At 44.5% G+C, this 18,186-nt stretch overlaps 1 protein-coding gene across 1 annotated transcript in view; it reads left to right on the top strand.

Annotated features, from left to right (window-relative positions):
* Nucleotides 1-1,984: 1,984 nt before the first annotated feature.
* The window catches only part of Srp54k (signal recognition particle 54k), a 38,559-nt gene continuing 22,357 nt past the window's right edge, over nt 1,985-18,186 (top strand). The window contains exons 1-6 of the mRNA XM_077665444.1: nt 1,985-2,174; nt 2,851-2,942; nt 4,781-4,865; nt 7,089-7,193; nt 8,879-9,003; nt 14,416-14,566. Coding sequence (XP_077521570.1) covers nt 2,097-2,174; nt 2,851-2,942; nt 4,781-4,865; nt 7,089-7,193; nt 8,879-9,003; nt 14,416-14,566 — 636 coding nt within the window. The 5' untranslated portion in view covers nt 1,985-2,096. The remainder of the gene's footprint in view (nt 2,175-2,850; nt 2,943-4,780; nt 4,866-7,088; nt 7,194-8,878; nt 9,004-14,415; nt 14,567-18,186) is intronic.

Below are 18,186 nucleotides of genomic sequence, written 5' to 3'. Positions count from 1 at the left end.
TGCAGCCCGAACACGACCTTGCAAGGCCTCGTCTTTTTGCAGTCGGCTGCGGTTCAGTCGACTAACCTTGCATGCACTGTACTATGTTTCGTTTAAAAACAAACAGTGCCAGTTAAAAACAGTGCTGGGGTAGCGGCCGCTCAAGGAGCCCCAACAAAAAGCTACACAGAAAACCAAGGGGGGCCATGCTATGGTTGCTGGTTGTGCTGTGCCCGATGACCCCCCTGCGCAACAGTCCATGGTCTTAACTCGCAGCATGTTCATTTTCTGATAACTGCAGCCTTTGGTCTAGCATAGGCAGAGTTACAGGTAAGAAAAAATATCACAATCAGCAGGAAATGACAAAACCGAAACAAAAAAAAAAGGATAGAAGGTCTCTACATGAGCAGATTTCCAAGGCGCATATGACGTATTTTTCTTAAACAAATGGGTTTTACCTACTATCCCTGTGCAGTAAGCGGCCTGAAGGGATACTAGTATAAGTGACCGGCCAAGAATCATCCAACCCAGACTGGCATATTCTTTCTATTTGTACCAATTTTCTCTTACTCAAGAGTGATTGAAAAGCGTATCAGAACAAGTAACGTGGTGTACCGTGACTATTTCACATGTCACAAAAGTAACGTTTCTCCAGTCCAGCTGAAGGTCCACGGGGGGACACTAAACCATCTTTGGCAGGTATCGGCTGGCATTGCTTTGAAGCTGGTCTGGTTGATTTCACGATCTCCTAGTTCCAACTGGAATCAACATGGATTTGAAACTAGCCAGTCGTAGTTGGATGGCAAGTGGTTAGTAGTTGGCTACAGTAGCAGTTTTACTGGAAAGCAGCTGGTACCATATGGGAGCCAACTGGAAGTTAAACCTAGTTCTGTTGAAAGCAACTTGGCACAGTGTTTCAAATTGAAGACTGGCTAGGAGTTAAATGGTTCCGCTTGGAACAAGACTGAGGTTAACTGTGCATTGTGCACTAGAACCTTGGGAGCACAATGGATGACTGATTGCACCTGCTAGGTTAGTACAGTTTTATTGCTTTTCCAGCTGGCATAGTCGGGGTGGGGGTTTAGGGCTTATTAGACGGTGCACTGTTCCAACTCAAACAATTTGGCATCAGATGGATTATATCCACTAGGCACCAGTTCAATTCTCACTGATATCGGTAAGGTTCCAGATGGAAGCCCTTGTGTGGCATCAACCCCAAAATTTCGGCCCACACTGAGAAATGAAGGGATGAGAGGCGACTATGCTATATCTCTCCCTTTCACTCTCTTCCTGTGCGAGAGCATGCAGGAGGTTTGAATTTTGAGCTTGCGACCGCGGCCATGGTAGCCGCGTGACGTCAGAAAGTCGCCACGGCGAACCATATAGGTCTCCGCTGCTGACGTAACGAGCGTTGCATGACGCGTTGCGCGCGGACTAGGGCGAAAGCCCGGCACCGCTGGTCGCCTCAAGGCATATAGAAGCGCGAATTTACAATATATTGTAATTGATCGGCTCACTCTTGAGGTCTTGTACGCGGCATAAACGCTAGGTGGCCTATACTCTACATAATGTGAGCCTCAAACACCCTTTTTAGGGATCCTTTAAGGGCAAAACACATCATTTGTTTTGATGAATAAGCAAGATATAGAATATTTATTTCAAGTAATAAAGGCTCTGCAAGGAACAATATCTTTCGAAAAAGCAGCGGTTCTATATTTTGTGCATAATTTTTGTGTTTTCAAAGCATGCAACCTTTCGTGGCACCTAGCGTTATCCAAGACGCGCATACATTTGATGCAAAAAATTCGCCGAAACTGAAACCTTAAAAAAGTTTTCATAAAAAAAGCGATTTCAAACTTATAATCAGAAATGTAAAAAAGACGCCAAATTACTTTGCATTATTGAAACACAATGAACAACACAAAGGTTGGCAAGAATAAACGAATAAGATGAAGTAGTTTCCGGAACAAGTTAGTACTCATTTCGACGCACCAGGCGGCGGGATGCTCACTTCAGATACTCCACGCAGCATTTCGGTGGATGCCGTGGCCAGCTGTTTACTCGGTTTGTGAGCCGTTTATTTCGGAAGGTGGGCGCAGGGCCTCGACACCGGCACCATGGTTTTAGCCGACTTGGGCCGCAAGATCACTAACGCGTTGCGGTCGCTAAGCAATGCGACCATTATCAACAAAGAGGTGAGTTTGTCGGGCCAGTCTCGACGACGCGGCGACCCCCTGTCCGCTCGAGGCTTACAAGTTTCCAGCGCCGGCACTGGCACGTCTTGCTGTGCCGAGCAACCCGCATCTCGTGTTTCGATTGCCCGTAATGTCCCGTGACGAGCTAAAGTCCGTGATCGCACTGCTGCTGCTACTAGCGTCCCGTAGATTCAAGGAAGGTGAGGCGATCGTGCTGGCTCGCTTCCATGCTTACACGCGTCATATTCGACTACCGCATGTGACAGCTGCTCTGATCCTGCAGAGTTTAGGATCAAGCGCCGACGAGCTGTCGGATAGAAAATCGCACTTGATATTTAGTTGCGCGCGCAATGACGCCCTTTGCAAGTGGCTGCGTTTGCTCTAATAGACTGTACGCTGAAACGCTTCGGCGATCGAGCACGGTAACGCTGCAATTACGCCTTGAAAACTTGCTAAGCGGTGTTGTTCTTGGGCTTTCGCTGTCTAACACTGAATCTACTCAATGTTTGCACTTGACTGGCGCTCGTATTACGAGCACGGTGGCGTAGTTTCGCTCGTCAACATCTGCCACCTCTTGTTTTCTGATCTTCGGTATACTCTTGGCGCAGTTCGCGTTGTGTTCGACGCTTGTTGTCCTCGCTCGTTTAACCGTTAACTCTTTCATTTCGATCCGCAGGTGCTCGATTCTATGCTAAAGGAGATATGCACAGCCCTTCTAGAAGCCGACATCAACATCAAGCTTGTCAAGCAGCTCAGGGAAAATGTCAGGTAAGATTGCGACATTCGGGGAGCAGCGTGCTCCGATCGCGGCGCATATGCGCAGCATTGCATGCCTACGAGCTGCGTTATTCCTGCAGTGCATTCGCTGACAGTGCGGCTGTTTCTCCTAAAAACTTTTTGTTGTAGTATTTTAACCAATATTGGGTAACTTTCATCGCACATTTCAACTTTCAGTTGACCCATGTATTAGTTGTGACCTAATTCTTTCCAGTTTGAAGACAGACATGTCCCTTTTAAATGTCTCGCAGTATATGTTGTGAGTAGACAAAGGTGATGTTGTCTTAAATGTTACGGCATCTTTGTGCAGAGTTCAGCCCCTCAGGAGCTGTTTGGCACAGAGAAATGTCAACAGTTAGCCGAGACATCACCAAACTGCCAATTGCAGCTGCCAAATTCATTTAACTTGAGCTTTGCCAAATTTGATGCATATATATGCTATGTTGGTAAGAGTACTTGTTACCAGTGTTGGCGGTAACATGTTACTTTTTTCGGTAACTTAGTAACGTACTCGTTACCATTCCGGAACTGTAACGAGCAACATACTTACGTTAACATTTTTCGGTAACGTGAGGTGTCACGTTACTTGTTACTTTTTGTTCCACTTGTGGCCCACTCCGCCCCCTTTTTAGAAAAAAAAAAGAGCGCAGAGCACCTGAAGCGATTTTGCAAATAAACAAAATGTACAGGTGCTCTCGACGACCCTTGTTGCGGCTCGCATGCATGCCAGAAAGCACCTGCCCTTGACAACGCATCCAACTAAAAAAAAAAGGAAATGACAGAATAGCCATAAAGCACGAAACACGTGCGCGAACACCCAATCACACACTTGCCTTCACCTGCCTTCCCTTCCCAAACCACTCGCACACACAAGTCTCTAAAGAGTGGAAGCATGCGCATGCGGAGCATTTTGGAACATCACATTTTTCAGAATTACCTTAAATTTGTTCAGAATTCAGCGATGTTTTCTTTGTGAAGTTAGACATGGTGATGAAATGTCATTTTGTGTTTAATGTCACATTCAGAAAATAGCTTTGCCATGTGCCATAAGAAGCTATCACATGTAACTGTACAGGCAACTTTAGGCCACTGCTCAGCTCCTGCACATTTGTGCAAAGTGCTCTCGTTAAATCAGGATTTCGCGTAAAATCTTGTTTGGGCAGAAGTTTTATATGAATTTTGAGCTTTATAAAATTGTTATCGTAAGTTCCTAAGGCAAAGGCTAATTGAAATTAATGGCCATGAAGTAACGGAAAAGTAATGTGCGGTACTTTTTTTCGGTAACGATAGCGTGTTACCTTGTTTTGTAGGTAACGTAGGGTGGTAATGCATTCCTTTTTTTTTTAGCGTAACGAGTAATGTATTTAGTTACTTTTTTTCGGTAACACCTACAGCACTGCTTGTTACTCCTCCGCGGTTAATTGCACTTTGTGGAGATGCCACGGCATTGATGTTCCTGTGTTTTTGGCCTTGTGTCGTGCACCACAAGCCTGGTATGGAGGGAGCAATGAATTTTTTCCCCTTTGTTTAGCATTCTCTAGTGACTGCGCCTTTCCTTAAAGCTTGTGCATGCTGTCTAGAGGTTTTAGCTCTTATCATAGCACTCATGTGCTCATTTGTCATTCTATCAGTTTCAATTTTTTTTTATATATTTCTCTCGCACAGTTTTCGATAGACTTTAATGTGCTGAATTGCCTTGTGCATTTTTTTGGTCATTTCCTTTCTGAAATATTGTATGGCGCATCATTACATTTATGTCAACTGGCAAATAACACAGATGCAGGCAATCATAGAAGGTTCCGTCCGTCAAATGTGTCTGTGCTGCACAGATCGGTCATCGACATCGACGAGATGGCAGCCGGGTTGAACAAGCGGCGGATGATCCAGTCTGCCGTGTTCAAGGAGCTGATCAAGGCAAGTGACTCGTTTAACTATTACCGCAAGGAGCTGGCTCATGATTGACAGGTGAAGTTTGCTACTAGCTACGCGTTGAATCCGAGTGTCTTTCTTTAGCTATCTTTTCAGCTCACAGCTAGGAGTCATTTTTTGAATACCCACCAGATGTTTTTCCTCCTTACAGGCCAAGGCTGTGCATATTTCTTAGTTGGTGTGTGAAAATGTAGCCTCAGTTTTTGTTGCCAGAGCCCAAGCTAATTCTGAAGCTACGAGCTGATACCCGTCTGCAGGTACTAAGCTTTTGCCTACATTGAGCACCATGTTGCCAGGGCATTGAAGCCGTTTTCCTGTGGCTTTTCTTTTTTTAATTTTTTATCGGCAAGACTTCCCCTCCACTATGGCATTCCTCATAACCTGAGTCGCATTGGGACTTTAAGCCCCCATAAACCAAATCTTTTATTATAGCTTAAAATGTCTACACTTCAAATGACCTTGAGATGGCATCTGACTGTCCACAGCTGCTTTAGCAATCTACTCATACATCTGCCTGTGTGATTTGAATGAATGTTCATTTGCTCAGGTTTCTTAACAGTTACATTTATATGAATTGGAACTCAAGTTCTTTGGGTGTTAACAAACACTTCGACCATGACAGATTTGCTGAAAATCATGTTTCGTTCAAATTAATAGCCTGCATTTAGACAGCTGCCTCGATTCTTCTAATATACTGAAAGTTGCGCACCCATGACACGTGATCTTAATATTAACGAGTATTGCTGATATTATTTGGTTCAAGAAAATCGTTGTAAACTGCGAAAATGTCATGTTGCGCGCTTACTTCTCAAAGTGCATGCAAGTAATATACAGAAAACACATAGGCGAATTGGAGGACTGTTCTCATAGCCAATATCCTCGATGGAAAGATGTTTTTTTTTTATTTATTTATTTACAAATACTGCAGGCCCTATTCGGGCCCAAGCAGGAGTGGGTACATACAACAACGTAAATTACCATTGCCAATTAGCAATTAAGAACACAATAAACATGTACATACATCATTGTAACACTATACGTAACAGAAATAAACATGAACGTACAACAGTGCAATACGTAAACAAAATAACAATAAAAAAGCGTAACGCAAAAGAAACTGCTCTCATTGCGGCAATTTTAGAGGTCAAAGAAAAGGTTATTTGAAAGCTGAACGAACGATTCTATTGTATTAGCGTTAACTACTTCTTCGGGTAATTTATTCCATAGTGAAATTGCATGGGGAAAAAGAGAATATTGATGGATGTTAAGGTTACTTAATGGTTGCTTAATTGTTTTGTTGTGGTTTGTACGAGCAGAGCGCATGAGGGGCTCGGGTAAATAACATTCACGCGCTATTTTGTAGTGACCATGGTACAGCTGATATAAAAATTTGATGCAAGATACAATTCTGCGATGAACTAGTTTTTTCAATTTCGCCCTGTCGCGAAGAACGGACACGCTTGAAAAACGCGAGTATGTGTAGTATATAAACCGCAAAGCTAAATTTTGCACTCTTTCTATTTTCTTGATTAAATATTTTTGATGAGGGCTCCAGATTAAATCCGCATATTCTAATTTTGGTCTGACAAGAGCTTTGTATGCTGTTAACTTAACGGTTGATGAAGTACGGCGCAATTTCTGTTTCAAAAATGCCAGCTTTTTTAGCGCGTTGCTGCAAACGTTTTCTATATGGGGTTCCCAACTTAAATTGCTTGTGAGTGTAACACCTAAATACTTCACTCGCTGGGTTTTATGAATATAAGAATTATTAATAATATAAGCAAAATCTAAGGGTTCTTTCTTGTTGGTAAATGTAATAGCTGCCGTCTTCAAAGTGTTTAGCTTCAGTCCCCATGTTTCACACCATACGCTAATTGAGTGCAACGCGTCATTAAGTCTTACTTGGTCGGAGTGATGATTTACACTAGTATAAATAACACAATCGTCCGCAAACAACCGGATCTTCACAGGCGATTGAACAGATAAATATATGTCATTATATATAAACTAAGAACAACAAGGGAGCGAGAACTGACCCCTGTGGCACCCCTGAGTGCACTTTCAGTGTACTAGAAACGCAGTCTTTAACAGCAACGTATTGTTTTCTTGCCTAGATCACCTGTCCGTCTAACGTGACATTATTAACTGCACCAAAGGCTGTTGTTAACTGCCATTGCAACTAAGCCTTTTTGTTTTCTTATTACACAGCTCGTGGACCCTGGCGTGAAGGCCTGGCAGCCAACTAAGGGCAAGAACAACGTCATCATGTTCGTTGGTCTCCAGGGTAGCGGCAAGACCACCACCTGCACAAAGGTATGCATTTGACAGCGCTTGGTGTTTGTGTGCATCAAGGCATTTTCGTAGGTCTTGCTACCTCGCCGTGGCCCTCTTTTTTTTTTTTCTTTCTATGCATAGTTGTATATTTTTGCACACTGATTGGGTGCTGGCTGCTTCTTGACCACCTTCCTTCTCTGCGGTGTCTCCCTCTTACTGCTTTCTTTCGTTTTTTTTCTTTTGTAATTTTTGTATTTTTTTTTGTATTTTTTCACTCCACTTTTCATTTCTCTCGCTGGCCCCCTGTCGTCCCTAATGTCTCGCTGTTTGCTTTAGAGACCCGTTTATGGTTGGGGTGGAAATGGAGAGTGCACAGATACACAATGTGTAGATATGCAAGTTCTTTTTGACCCTGTTAAATTGCTCTGATAATATTCAAGGCTATACGCTCCAGTGTACCCATTAACCGCGATTAAGGTATCGCAGGTTTATTAGACTGGAGAAACCAGGTAGCAGCTGCCAGACATAGCGCACTTGATTTTAACATTTTTCGTGGTTTATCCTGTGAGATCAGTATTCGTTATCTCAGTGGTTCGAACTCATTCTCTCGGCCGCCGCGGTGGCTGAGTGGTTACGGCGCTCGGCTGCCAGCCCAGAAGACGCAGGTTTGATCCCGGGCTGCGGCGGTCGAATTTCGATGGAGGCGAAATTCTAGAGGCCCGTGTACTGTGCGATGTCAGTGCACGCTAAAGAACCCCAGGTGGTCAAAATTTCCGGAGCCCTTCACTACGGCATTTCTCATAGCCTGAGTCGCTTTGGGACGTTAAACCCCCGTAAACCATAAACTCATTCTCGGAAATTTCTGCTATAAAGCATGATGCAAATTGAGAGAAGGCTGCCTGAAAAGAGCAATCTGCAACAAAAATTTTTGTCACGAAGTACAGATATGCTAAGGTTACAAGTGTTCAAGCTGATAAGAGTTTTTGGTTAACAATGCTTCTGTATGTGCAGTTCCATTATGCTTAAACTGGTTAAATGTTTGCCCTAGAATCATGTGTGCACGTGCTTTACTGTCTGTGCCACTGGTACAAAACGCTGTCCTGACCATTTGGGAGCCTTTAATAGACGGTACGATTGTTTTGCCCATCAGATAACGAGATGTACTTGCTGGTAGCTCATTATCTGAATATCATGGATAGGAGAAAGAAAGGACGACAGCAGCCCTCGTGCTCCCTGTTCACACTCTTGGCCGTGTTGTCTCCTGGTTTTCTTTTTTTCTGTTCTGTTGAGTTGCAATGCCCTCCCGTCTTGTTTTGGATCAGCTGTGGCGGCTCAGTGGCCATGACGTTTGGGTACGGAACCCAAGATCCTGGTATTGAATTCCAGCCACAGCAACCGCACATCACTGCATGTGAAGTGCAGGAACAGCCGTGTGCTGTGCAGCGTCATTTCATGAAAAGGAACCCCGAGGCAGTGAAAAATAATCGGAAGCCCTTCACTGCATTGTCTGTCATGTGGTCTATGTGCAGATTCTGGGTGTTAAAACTACACATTTCTTTGTTTGAACAGTTGAACGATAAAATGAAAACATTCTTGATGGCATTTTTAGCTTCGTTGATGGCCTAAAGCTCACGTTGTTTGTCGTCCATTCAAAGTTTATGGCATGTAGCTCCTAGGCTTGGACTTGCTTCAACGCCTCTCCGTGTGCTCTCTCCTGTTCGCAGCTGGCGTACCACTACCTGAAGAAAGGATGGAAGACATGCCTGGTGTGCGCCGATACCTTCCGAGCAGGTGCCTTCGATCAGCTGAAGCAGAACGCCACCAAGGCCAGGATTCCCTTTTACGGGAGGTAAGTGACATGGCAAGTCGTCCACCATGCTGCAGATGCCTATATCACGTTGGGAAGCGAGTCGGTTTATTTGCTGGCTGGTTGATTTATCTACAACACTGAGCTCTTTCAGGCTGTCACAGGTTAGGAATCGATACAATAAACAAGCAGGAAAAGTGGAAGACAACAGCTTCTAAATTAGCGAAGCCTCAATATAACAATGATGTAAAAGATGATAGAACAGCTTGCTATAGCCGAAATTTCTGGTAAAAAGTTGTTGAAAAAATGCATGCAAGTGCAGTGCAAATTAATCGCTGACGGGACTGCAACTTGGGCGATCCTCACTAAGGAACTGGGGAGACCTCTTCCGAAATGTTAGTGTCGTTTCGATGGCACTCGCAGCGATTCCAAAGGCCACAAAAAGCCGAGCGCCAATCAAGTTGGCTTTCCTGCAGTACGGCCATGTCGTGTGTAAAGTGGTACTTCTGAGTGATAGCTATTTCTGTTTTCACCGCAGACATGAGCACTGAATGGTCACTGCAGGGCGACAGTCGTCCATGCCACTGTTTGCGGGGCGCTGTCAGTGGGTGCGAGAGGTGGAAACATGTGCCGGCCAAGTGGCTATGTATCTTCCATGGCTCTGTCGGCATGTGGGAGATTAGAACGCTAGGGCAAGATGAAGTGTGAAGTTTGGCTCGAACGCTTGCCGCACCACCATCAGTCACCCGTGTAATACGGCAAAGCCTTCCGCCTGTCATCCGAGCAGGAACCGCTGATGCACCAGGGAGTTCAATATATCCATTTTATGGCCAGCTGCATTCAGTACACACAGAGAAGCTCGACTATACAAAGTAGCAAATTCCGCATTGCGTAATATACTTTCCAACTTCACCACAAAGTTCTCTGTTCAAGTTGTGTCGACAAATAATTGTGGATGAAGGTCATGCCAGTCATTTATTTTTCTGGGAATAAAATAATGCATCGCGTAAACTCTTGGTGCAAGCCAGGATTCAAATTTAGTTTATTATTGTAGTGTTGATGGAGAAACTTGGTCAGTATTTGTTCTTGCGTCCAGTTCTGGAAGTGGTCCCGTGTGAGTGGTCAGGTGGCACGCGGTCTAGCTCGGGGAGCCATTACTGCATTTAAACCGGGCTGAAATCTGGTCTGATGCTGCTGCGTGCTTTGGCACATAAATTTGCGATGCAGTGCTTGCCTGTATTGTACTTTCGTTGCATCATGTGTTTGGTGTACTGCACTGTGTGTCACTTCAGAATGCACGCTTGGCGTCAGGTGCACACCGTTGCAGCTATAGGGTAACAGTTTGGAAGGGCGCTGAATTGGTCCAGCTTGACATTGCTGCTGTCTGAAGCAGAGCAAAACGTGACAGATTATAATCTTAATGATGGTCCATGTTGGGAAATTAAGTTTCCAGTGCACAAAAGCGGTTGTTTTTCGTTGCGTTTTTGTGCTTACATTTGTAGTTATGGTAGGACTTCTAAAATTCAGACAACTGGTTACACAGGACGGTAAGGAAAAACTCCATTGTCACTCACTGTGTGCACCGATGTCACAGCCACACTGGCCGCAATGTATGCTAGTCTTTTGTGACTTGGGCGATATAAAGAGCAGCGAAAATGTGCCCTTAGTGATGTTATGTGAACGGGGGAACAGAGAAGAGAAGCTGCCTCAGTGGAAAAACAGAGGAGTTGGTGATGAGCGCATGCAGAGAATGTAAGAGCTGCAATGCCTTCAATGCTAGTTATAGCGGTTTTGCGTTGCCGCATTTTCATCATCATCATCATCATCATTTATTGATATATATATATATATATATATATATATATATATATATATATATATATATATATACACATACACACACACACATACAATGAGGGCATTTAGGACAATGAATACAATCAGTAACATCAAATGAGAACACAAAACAGCTACAGAAAAAAAAATCAATCGAGTAAAGTAGGGTATTTACAAACAAGTTGCTTAAGCACATCAAACTAAGGGTGAGAAAAGAAATATAGACAGAGTTAATGTTCAAAGACAGACAGTAACCAGTCTTTGAATTTGACAGGGTCACTTTCCATGACTAGAATTTGGCAATTCATTCCATTCCTGTATTGCAATTGGTAGAAATGACTTATTAAAAGCAGATGTTGATCCATGCAGGCGCTGTATACTTAAACTATTGAATAAGCGTCAAGATGAACATGCTGGTGGATGAAGAAAAGATTGGCGCAGATGCGTGAAATGATAGAATATCTTGCAAAAGAGGCATAGTCGTGATGTCTTGCGGCGAAAGACTAATGAGGGGAGATCCAGTGATGGTTTTATACTGCTGGTACTGATTTTGTAGTCGTATTTTGAAGATATGAAGCAAGCGGCGTGGTTCTGCACAGATTCTAAAGAGTTGATGAGATAAGTCTCATGTGGACACCAGATTGCGCATGCGTATTCGACTTAGGATCGTACGAAGGTTTCATATGCCAGTTTACGGACGGCCGGGGGCGACAATGATAATGTTCTTCGAATAAAGCCCAGTGTTTTGGAGCACTCAGCGACCAGTTTAATTATATGCTCGCACCAATTTAGATTGCTTGAGATTAGGATACCGAGGTAACGATACGTTGGTACTTGTGAAATATTGACTGAGTTTAAAGAGTACATGTGGGTGATGTTAGAGCGTTTCCGCGAAACTTGCATAAACTTGCATTTTGAGATATTAAGCTGCACCAGCCACTTGTTGCACCAGTCATCTATTAAAATTAAGTTATCCTGAAGCGTGGTCTGGTCGGTTTGAGATGAAATTCGGCGGTAGAGGACACAGTCATCTGCAAAGAGACGTATTGATGATGAAATGCCACAAGGAAGGTTGTTAATATAGATGAGAAAAAGAAGTGGGCCAAGGACTGAGTCCTGTGGAACGCCAGAAAGAACCTTGGTTGAGGCTGAAGGATGCCCTCCTATGACGGTGAACTGAAAGCGGTCGGTGAGGAAGCATTTGATCCATGATAAGATTAATGGGTCTAGGCTGAGAGAAGAAAGTTTACAGATAAGTCGCAAGTGAGGAACACGATCAAAAGCCTTACAAAAGTCTAAGAATATAACATCAGTTTGAAAAAATGAATCAAGGTTTAAATGAAGTTCAGTCGTGAATTCAAAAAGCTGCGACTCACAAGAAAGACCAGAGCGGAAACCGTGCTGATTAGCGAAGAAGAATGCATTGTTATCAATGTGTACGGCAACTTGAGAATAAATGATGTGTTCCATTAGTTTGCAGACGATGCATGTTAAAGATATTTGGCGATATTTTAATGGATCAGACCGGTTGCCACTTTTAAATACAGGGACTACTTTGCTAATTTTCCAATCTGTTGGAAGAGCGCTTTGAGCGAGGGACTGGGCAAATATTATCTGCAATATGCAGCTGCTTGGGGCTTTGGTGGCTTTAAGTATTTTGGCAGAAATGCTATCAGGACTGGGGCTACTTGAAAATTTCAGCTTGTCGATAAGCTTTTCTATACCTTCCGCAGTGACCATAATGGGCGGCATCTGTGAAAAACTGGTACCAGGAAAGTTGGGAATATTATCTTTCGGCTCATGGGTAAAAACTGAAGAAAAGTACGAGTTCATTACATCGGATCGATCGTCTGGTAGCACATGTGAACCATCTGAGTTTGAAAGTGGTATGCTGTGCGTATGATTACTAACCGGGGAAAGAAGATTCCAAAACTTTTGGGGATTTTTGTTCATTATGTGCAGAAGATCCTAGTGGAAGAACTTCCTTTTGGACTGCTTCAATAGGCGTGCATAGTCTTTGGGACAGGTGAAATATTTTTCCCACCTGACGGCTGAGTTGGATTGCTTAGCAGTGCGAAAAAGGCGTTTCTTTCTTACGTGAAAGCCTCTTTAGGGTACCACTTAACCATGGCTTACCTGCATCGCCACGAATGGAAATGACTGGGACATGGGTTTCAATTAATGTCAAAAGTTTCCGGTTGAACAATAACCAATTTTGGTTGACAGTTCTTGAAGAAGCAAGCAGTTGGAAAAAGTGGAAGAAGTTGTCCAGTTCGGCGTTTATAAGATGGATATTTGCCCTCTTATAATCACGGATAACTTTAGTGGAAGGGTAGTGAAGCGGCTTCAGCACTGCTACATTAAATAACATTAGGTTGTGATCGCTGAGTCCGTTTATAGAAAACATTGAGTGGATCATTTCTCGATTCGAAACAAAAACCAGGTCAAGCGTGTTACTGATCCTAGTTGGCATGTTAACTGTCTGGGTGAGGTTAAACAAAAGTGCAAGATCAATGAATTCTTTGGATTGACGAGAAGTGGCGGTTAAATTATCCCAGACAATGTCTGGGTAACTGAAATCGCCACAAAGTATAAAATTTGCTCTGGGAAAGTGGCTGTTTAAGTCAAGAAGTACCGAGTGCAGTTCATTGACGAAGGAAAGATCACAATCAGGTGCTCGATAGCACGCGATGAATATAATAGAGCTTCCAGGAAGGGATAAGTTTACGCTGAGGATTTCATGATGACTTTCAATATCAACAGTAAATGAAGGCATGGCTCGATTAACGAAAACTAGGATACCACCGCCTTTGCGTCCCACCCTGTCACGCCTGTGTATAGTGAATGACACATTATTCAGCAGCTCTTCGGATGAGATTTCTGTTGCTGGAAGGGCATGATGTCTGTTAGTCGGGACAAAAACTGGCTGGTCAGTCTGTCACTGTACAGTGGGTGACGTCCATATCGTTCTGTTTTACAGTGGCAACTGCAGGAAGGGGGATACTTTTTTTGTGACTCAACGTTTCATGTTCACCCAGTACTCAAAATGTGTAGTCCCCAGGATGAAGGTGCTGAGGGTGGAAAATGTTGGCAGTTCTTGTTCCCTTATGTCAAAGAGCAAGCATTCCTTGGCAAGTTTTATGACCTCCATGCATTCCAGGCTTTAAGCAGCTTGAGTTTGTTCATCGGCCTACTGCTCAGCGCTGGTGAACCTCGGATATCAGGAAGGTGCGCTGAAGCATTTGTGCAGTAGATGTGCGCATGCTCTTCAAGTTTTTGCACCGTTGTTTTGAAATATTTTTCGTCGTGAAGTAGGTGCTTTGTTCGCGGTAATCTAAGATGTGTGCGTGCAGTGATAAGAAATCAGCACTGACATGTGAAGGCTGCAGCTTATATCAGCATACATTTAAAAATCATATTCCGAAGTCTTGTTTAAGGGTGATGCGTATGGATTTGGCTGTACAGCTTTACCTTTCTGCTCCTTGAGCAGCAGGAAAAAAGAATTGGTTACTCAGTACCTGATTTGTCCTATCGGTAGCATCGCGAAACAGATATGTGTGTACAATTTGCTGGTGTACACATATGTAATGTATTCTTTCCTATGCCAAACCCTCGCAGCTACACAGAGGTGGACCCAGTGGTGATCGCCCAGGAGGGTGTGGAGAAGTTCAAAGCCGAGGGCTTTGAGATCATCGTCGTCGACACGAGTGGTCGGCACAAGCAGGAGGACTCGCTCTTCGAGGAGATGTTGCAAGTGTCCAATGCCACTGTGAGTATCTCAGACAGAGTCCTCTTGCGATTTGTTGTTGTAACTTGCTCTCTGATTCTCCGGTTGCCACAGCCCTGTCTCCTCTGCCACCTTCTGCAAGGAGCGGGCAGTGTGCTTTATTTATCTGTAGACAGTAGCAGTTTTATTTTGGTGTAGTCACGTAATCCGGTCACCTGTAATATGCCATGGTATGAGGGTATGAGCATACTCTGCCTGCTGGTAAAAATACCAACTGACAGGGTCGCAAGGCAGAGCTAGAATAAATTTTCTTTACTTTCTGAGAGCACTTTAGCTGTCGATAGTACATAAAACTTATTGGCCTTAGAGTGCAAACGAATAGCAGATCTTCTGTGTTAATTTTCTTTTGTCTTTGCTATTTTTAAGTTGCTTATTGTTATATTGTGCTGCTTATGTTATTTTGTTCTTGCACATCCCTGGAAATCATCGGCACACTGAGGTGGAGAGCAGGTGGCATTAGGTTTGTAAGTCGGGCTGGGATGCATTGTCCTTCAACATTTGAAAAACCTTGGCATCCTGGCAGTGCTCTGGAGGATGTTAACGGAAATATTCTTTCTCTTAGTGGCACTCTGAGCCCACTTTCATTGTTGCTTTGTGACAAAATTAAGTCCAGATCAGGTAGTGTGACAAGGTATGCAAGTGGAGATCTTGCTAAGTTCTTGTCTCCATTACTAGCTTGAGTAGCAGTTGCGAAATGTGCAGTAATCTATGCGTCTATGTGTGCTCTTTCACAGCTGCGGAAATTGTCATTTACTCAGGAGACAACTGTTTGGTTCAGTGGCATCTATAACAACACCGAAAAATCTGGTCGTTGCCTCGTAACTTGTCCTGGGCCCTACAGTTCACTTTTGGCAAAGTGGCTTGAATCCAAAATAGGTGATTGGTTTCATGACCCCTGGTGTTATATCATGGATGCCAGGCAGTTCCCAGCGGTTTCACATTGTCAGGATATTGTGGGCGGCTGATGGTTGGTTGGCGCCAAAGTTACAATTAATGGGGCCAACCTGCCCACCACTGCACTCTCCGGAAGTTTGGGGGAAGGGGGGGGGACCAAGCTTCTCCACCCCGCGTGCAAAAGATGAGATTTGGCTGCTGACCGGCGATAGGGGCCACGCCTGGTTAGCCGTTGACCGGGAGCAATAGGCGTAGGCAAGTTCTGTAGCAAACCCCTTTACTTGGGCAAAGAACCACAGCAGTATATTACAACAATGAGCCCAACAAGGTAGCGCCTAGGCTCGCTTGCCGACCACTTCCCTGGCTGACCTCACTCATGATAGCACGCACCGAAATCTCCAGACCAACTGCCCAGCGCGCAGAATTGGTCTGGAGATTTCTCTAATCCTAAGCTCTAATCCCAGCGACAGGAGTCTGTGAAGTTGCCGAAGGGTACCGGGCATTGAACCCGCATCTCCCCACTACCAACAGGTGCAAGCGCTTGCCACCTACACAGCGACAATGCTAGGAGGGGGCGGAGTGACCTTTAGTGACCCCTCCAGCGTCGCTATGAGTCAGCCGTTCCCATGCGGGGGGGTACAATGTCGTCGCTGCCATGCTGCGACATGTTTCTGGAAAACAGCGGTGCCTTGGCTACCGCTGCCGCAAAAGTCAAAGACGGACAGGGCAGGCACGAACTTTGTGACACACATTGCGGCTTTTAGTTATTTGATTTACACTGTGTACGGAGAGCTTAAGGGGGGATGAGGGTCTTGAAAACTTTTTTTTTATTTCTTAACATATCTTCCTGAAAATTGGCATGCAGATATATCTTTGAATGCTAATCCCAAATATATATTCAGATTTTATATATCTCATCTAGAAATGAAGATATGGCAAAATAATTTATTCCACTTAGGTCTTTTCTTACGGGCCATTATGGTGATTTCTTAATTAAAAAAACTAGTTTTAAAGTAATGCTGTCATTCTTAAGGGCCCATTGCACATCCTAAAGCTAAAGAAATTTTTAAAAAGTCATCACATAGGTCATGAATGAATAACAAAGTAGGAAAAAAAACAATGTGGGTGTAATTAGCTTACATCTGACCTAATTGCTAGTCTATTGGGTTTAATGAAAATTGGAAAGCTTTAGGATGTAGCTGAGGTGTTGCTGAAAAAAATGATACCTACTTCAATAAAATCAGTCGATGCAAACATTATGAAAAGTTCCGTAAGGCAAAGGCATTTGATCGAAAAAGCAAAGCTGAGAAAATTGCATTCAAAGTTTTGCTTACTCTGCCATTTTTGTTTACTGATCATATGGAAAAATTTAATGCTTTAGCATGCAGCCCAGTCATTGCTGAACACAATAACACCAAATTTACAGAAATCTGTTCATGTAAAGATTATGAAAACCTCTGTATTGCATTGGCACTTGACAAAAAAAAAAGCTCAGAAATTCACTTGCTATTTTCTTTGAATCTGCCACACATTCACAAAAGTCCTGGGCAGTAGTCCTGGGTGCTGTCAGGCTTGTGCTTCTTGGCCATCCTCTTCTTCACCTTTTCAGCATTGGTGTGACCCTTATCAGACCTGCACAGCCTCTGTTTATCTTTTTCAAGGCTCCTACCAATGAGGCAGCTCCCAGGCCTGTAACCGAGCTGTGCTGCAACAGCTCTGCTGGTTGTTGCCATTCCTTGGTTGAAGCGAGAAACTGCTTCTTGCGAGGTTAAAAACAGGACAGTGAGGAGTGTCTAATGCGAATGTTCAACCTTCAGCTTAGAGCGCACAACGTCTTGGCGCTCTGCCAAGTTCGCTGAGCCCCCCCCCCCCCCCCCCCCCCCCCCCCCCAGGAGCTCTCCTCAAAATATATATATAAAAAAAACAAATGATGTTATCAGCGGCGCGCGGCTTGCACGCTGCCAAGGTCCGCTGTGCGCGTGCTTGTCCAAGCGTTGAGCACGCGAGCTCGGTTTTGCGTCCGTCTGCAGGAAGCGGCGTGCGCAAACGCCGAAGTCGATGTTAGGCTTAGGTCAGCGGCTCGGCCGCTTCCCACGACACGGAATTCGAAGCGGCTTGCAGCGTATCAAAAGTCGATATTTTCCACGGGCTCAGTCCAGGCACATCCACCGGCACTGCAGAGACTTGCGGTAACACCGAAGTTGACGGCGATCGGCATTGTCCAGCCGCGTCCACCGGCGATGCTGGCGTCAACAGGGTTTGTTAGCCGCGTCCACCGGCGAAGCTGTTGTTGGCGAGCTCAGTCCAGCCGCATCCACCGAGGGTACAGCAGCTTGCGGCATCACCGAAGCTGCAGTTCTCGACGATGCAGCGCTCTACTTATTCCATGCGCATCTTTTTTTGCCGACTGCTTTTCGCGTGCTTAATTTCAAGCGCACGTCTCGGGCCATCGTGACACACGGAACAAAGACACCAGGCAGGCAAATACACGCAAAAGCACGAAATTCGAGGCTAAAAGAAGCGATTCAATAGCCAAAATATCTACAATAACGATAAGGAAAACGGCAGAACGAAAAATACTAGGAAACAAAGAGGAGCGCGAAATATGACGGGCGTGCAGGCGAAAGCAGACGACGGGAAGGAGCCGTACAACGCGGCCGCGGGGGCCAAAGCATGCGTCACGGCCAATCAGAGGGCTGCGCCTCGAG

The sequence above is a fragment of the Amblyomma americanum genome, chromosome 5 (genome assembly GCF_052857255.1).
Source record: "Amblyomma americanum isolate KBUSLIRL-KWMA chromosome 5, ASM5285725v1, whole genome shotgun sequence".
NCBI lineage: Eukaryota > Metazoa > Arthropoda > Arachnida > Ixodida > Ixodidae > Amblyomma > Amblyomma americanum.
The sequence above is the reverse complement of the archived record's forward strand: the minus strand, read 5'-3'. Positions and strand labels throughout refer to the sequence as shown.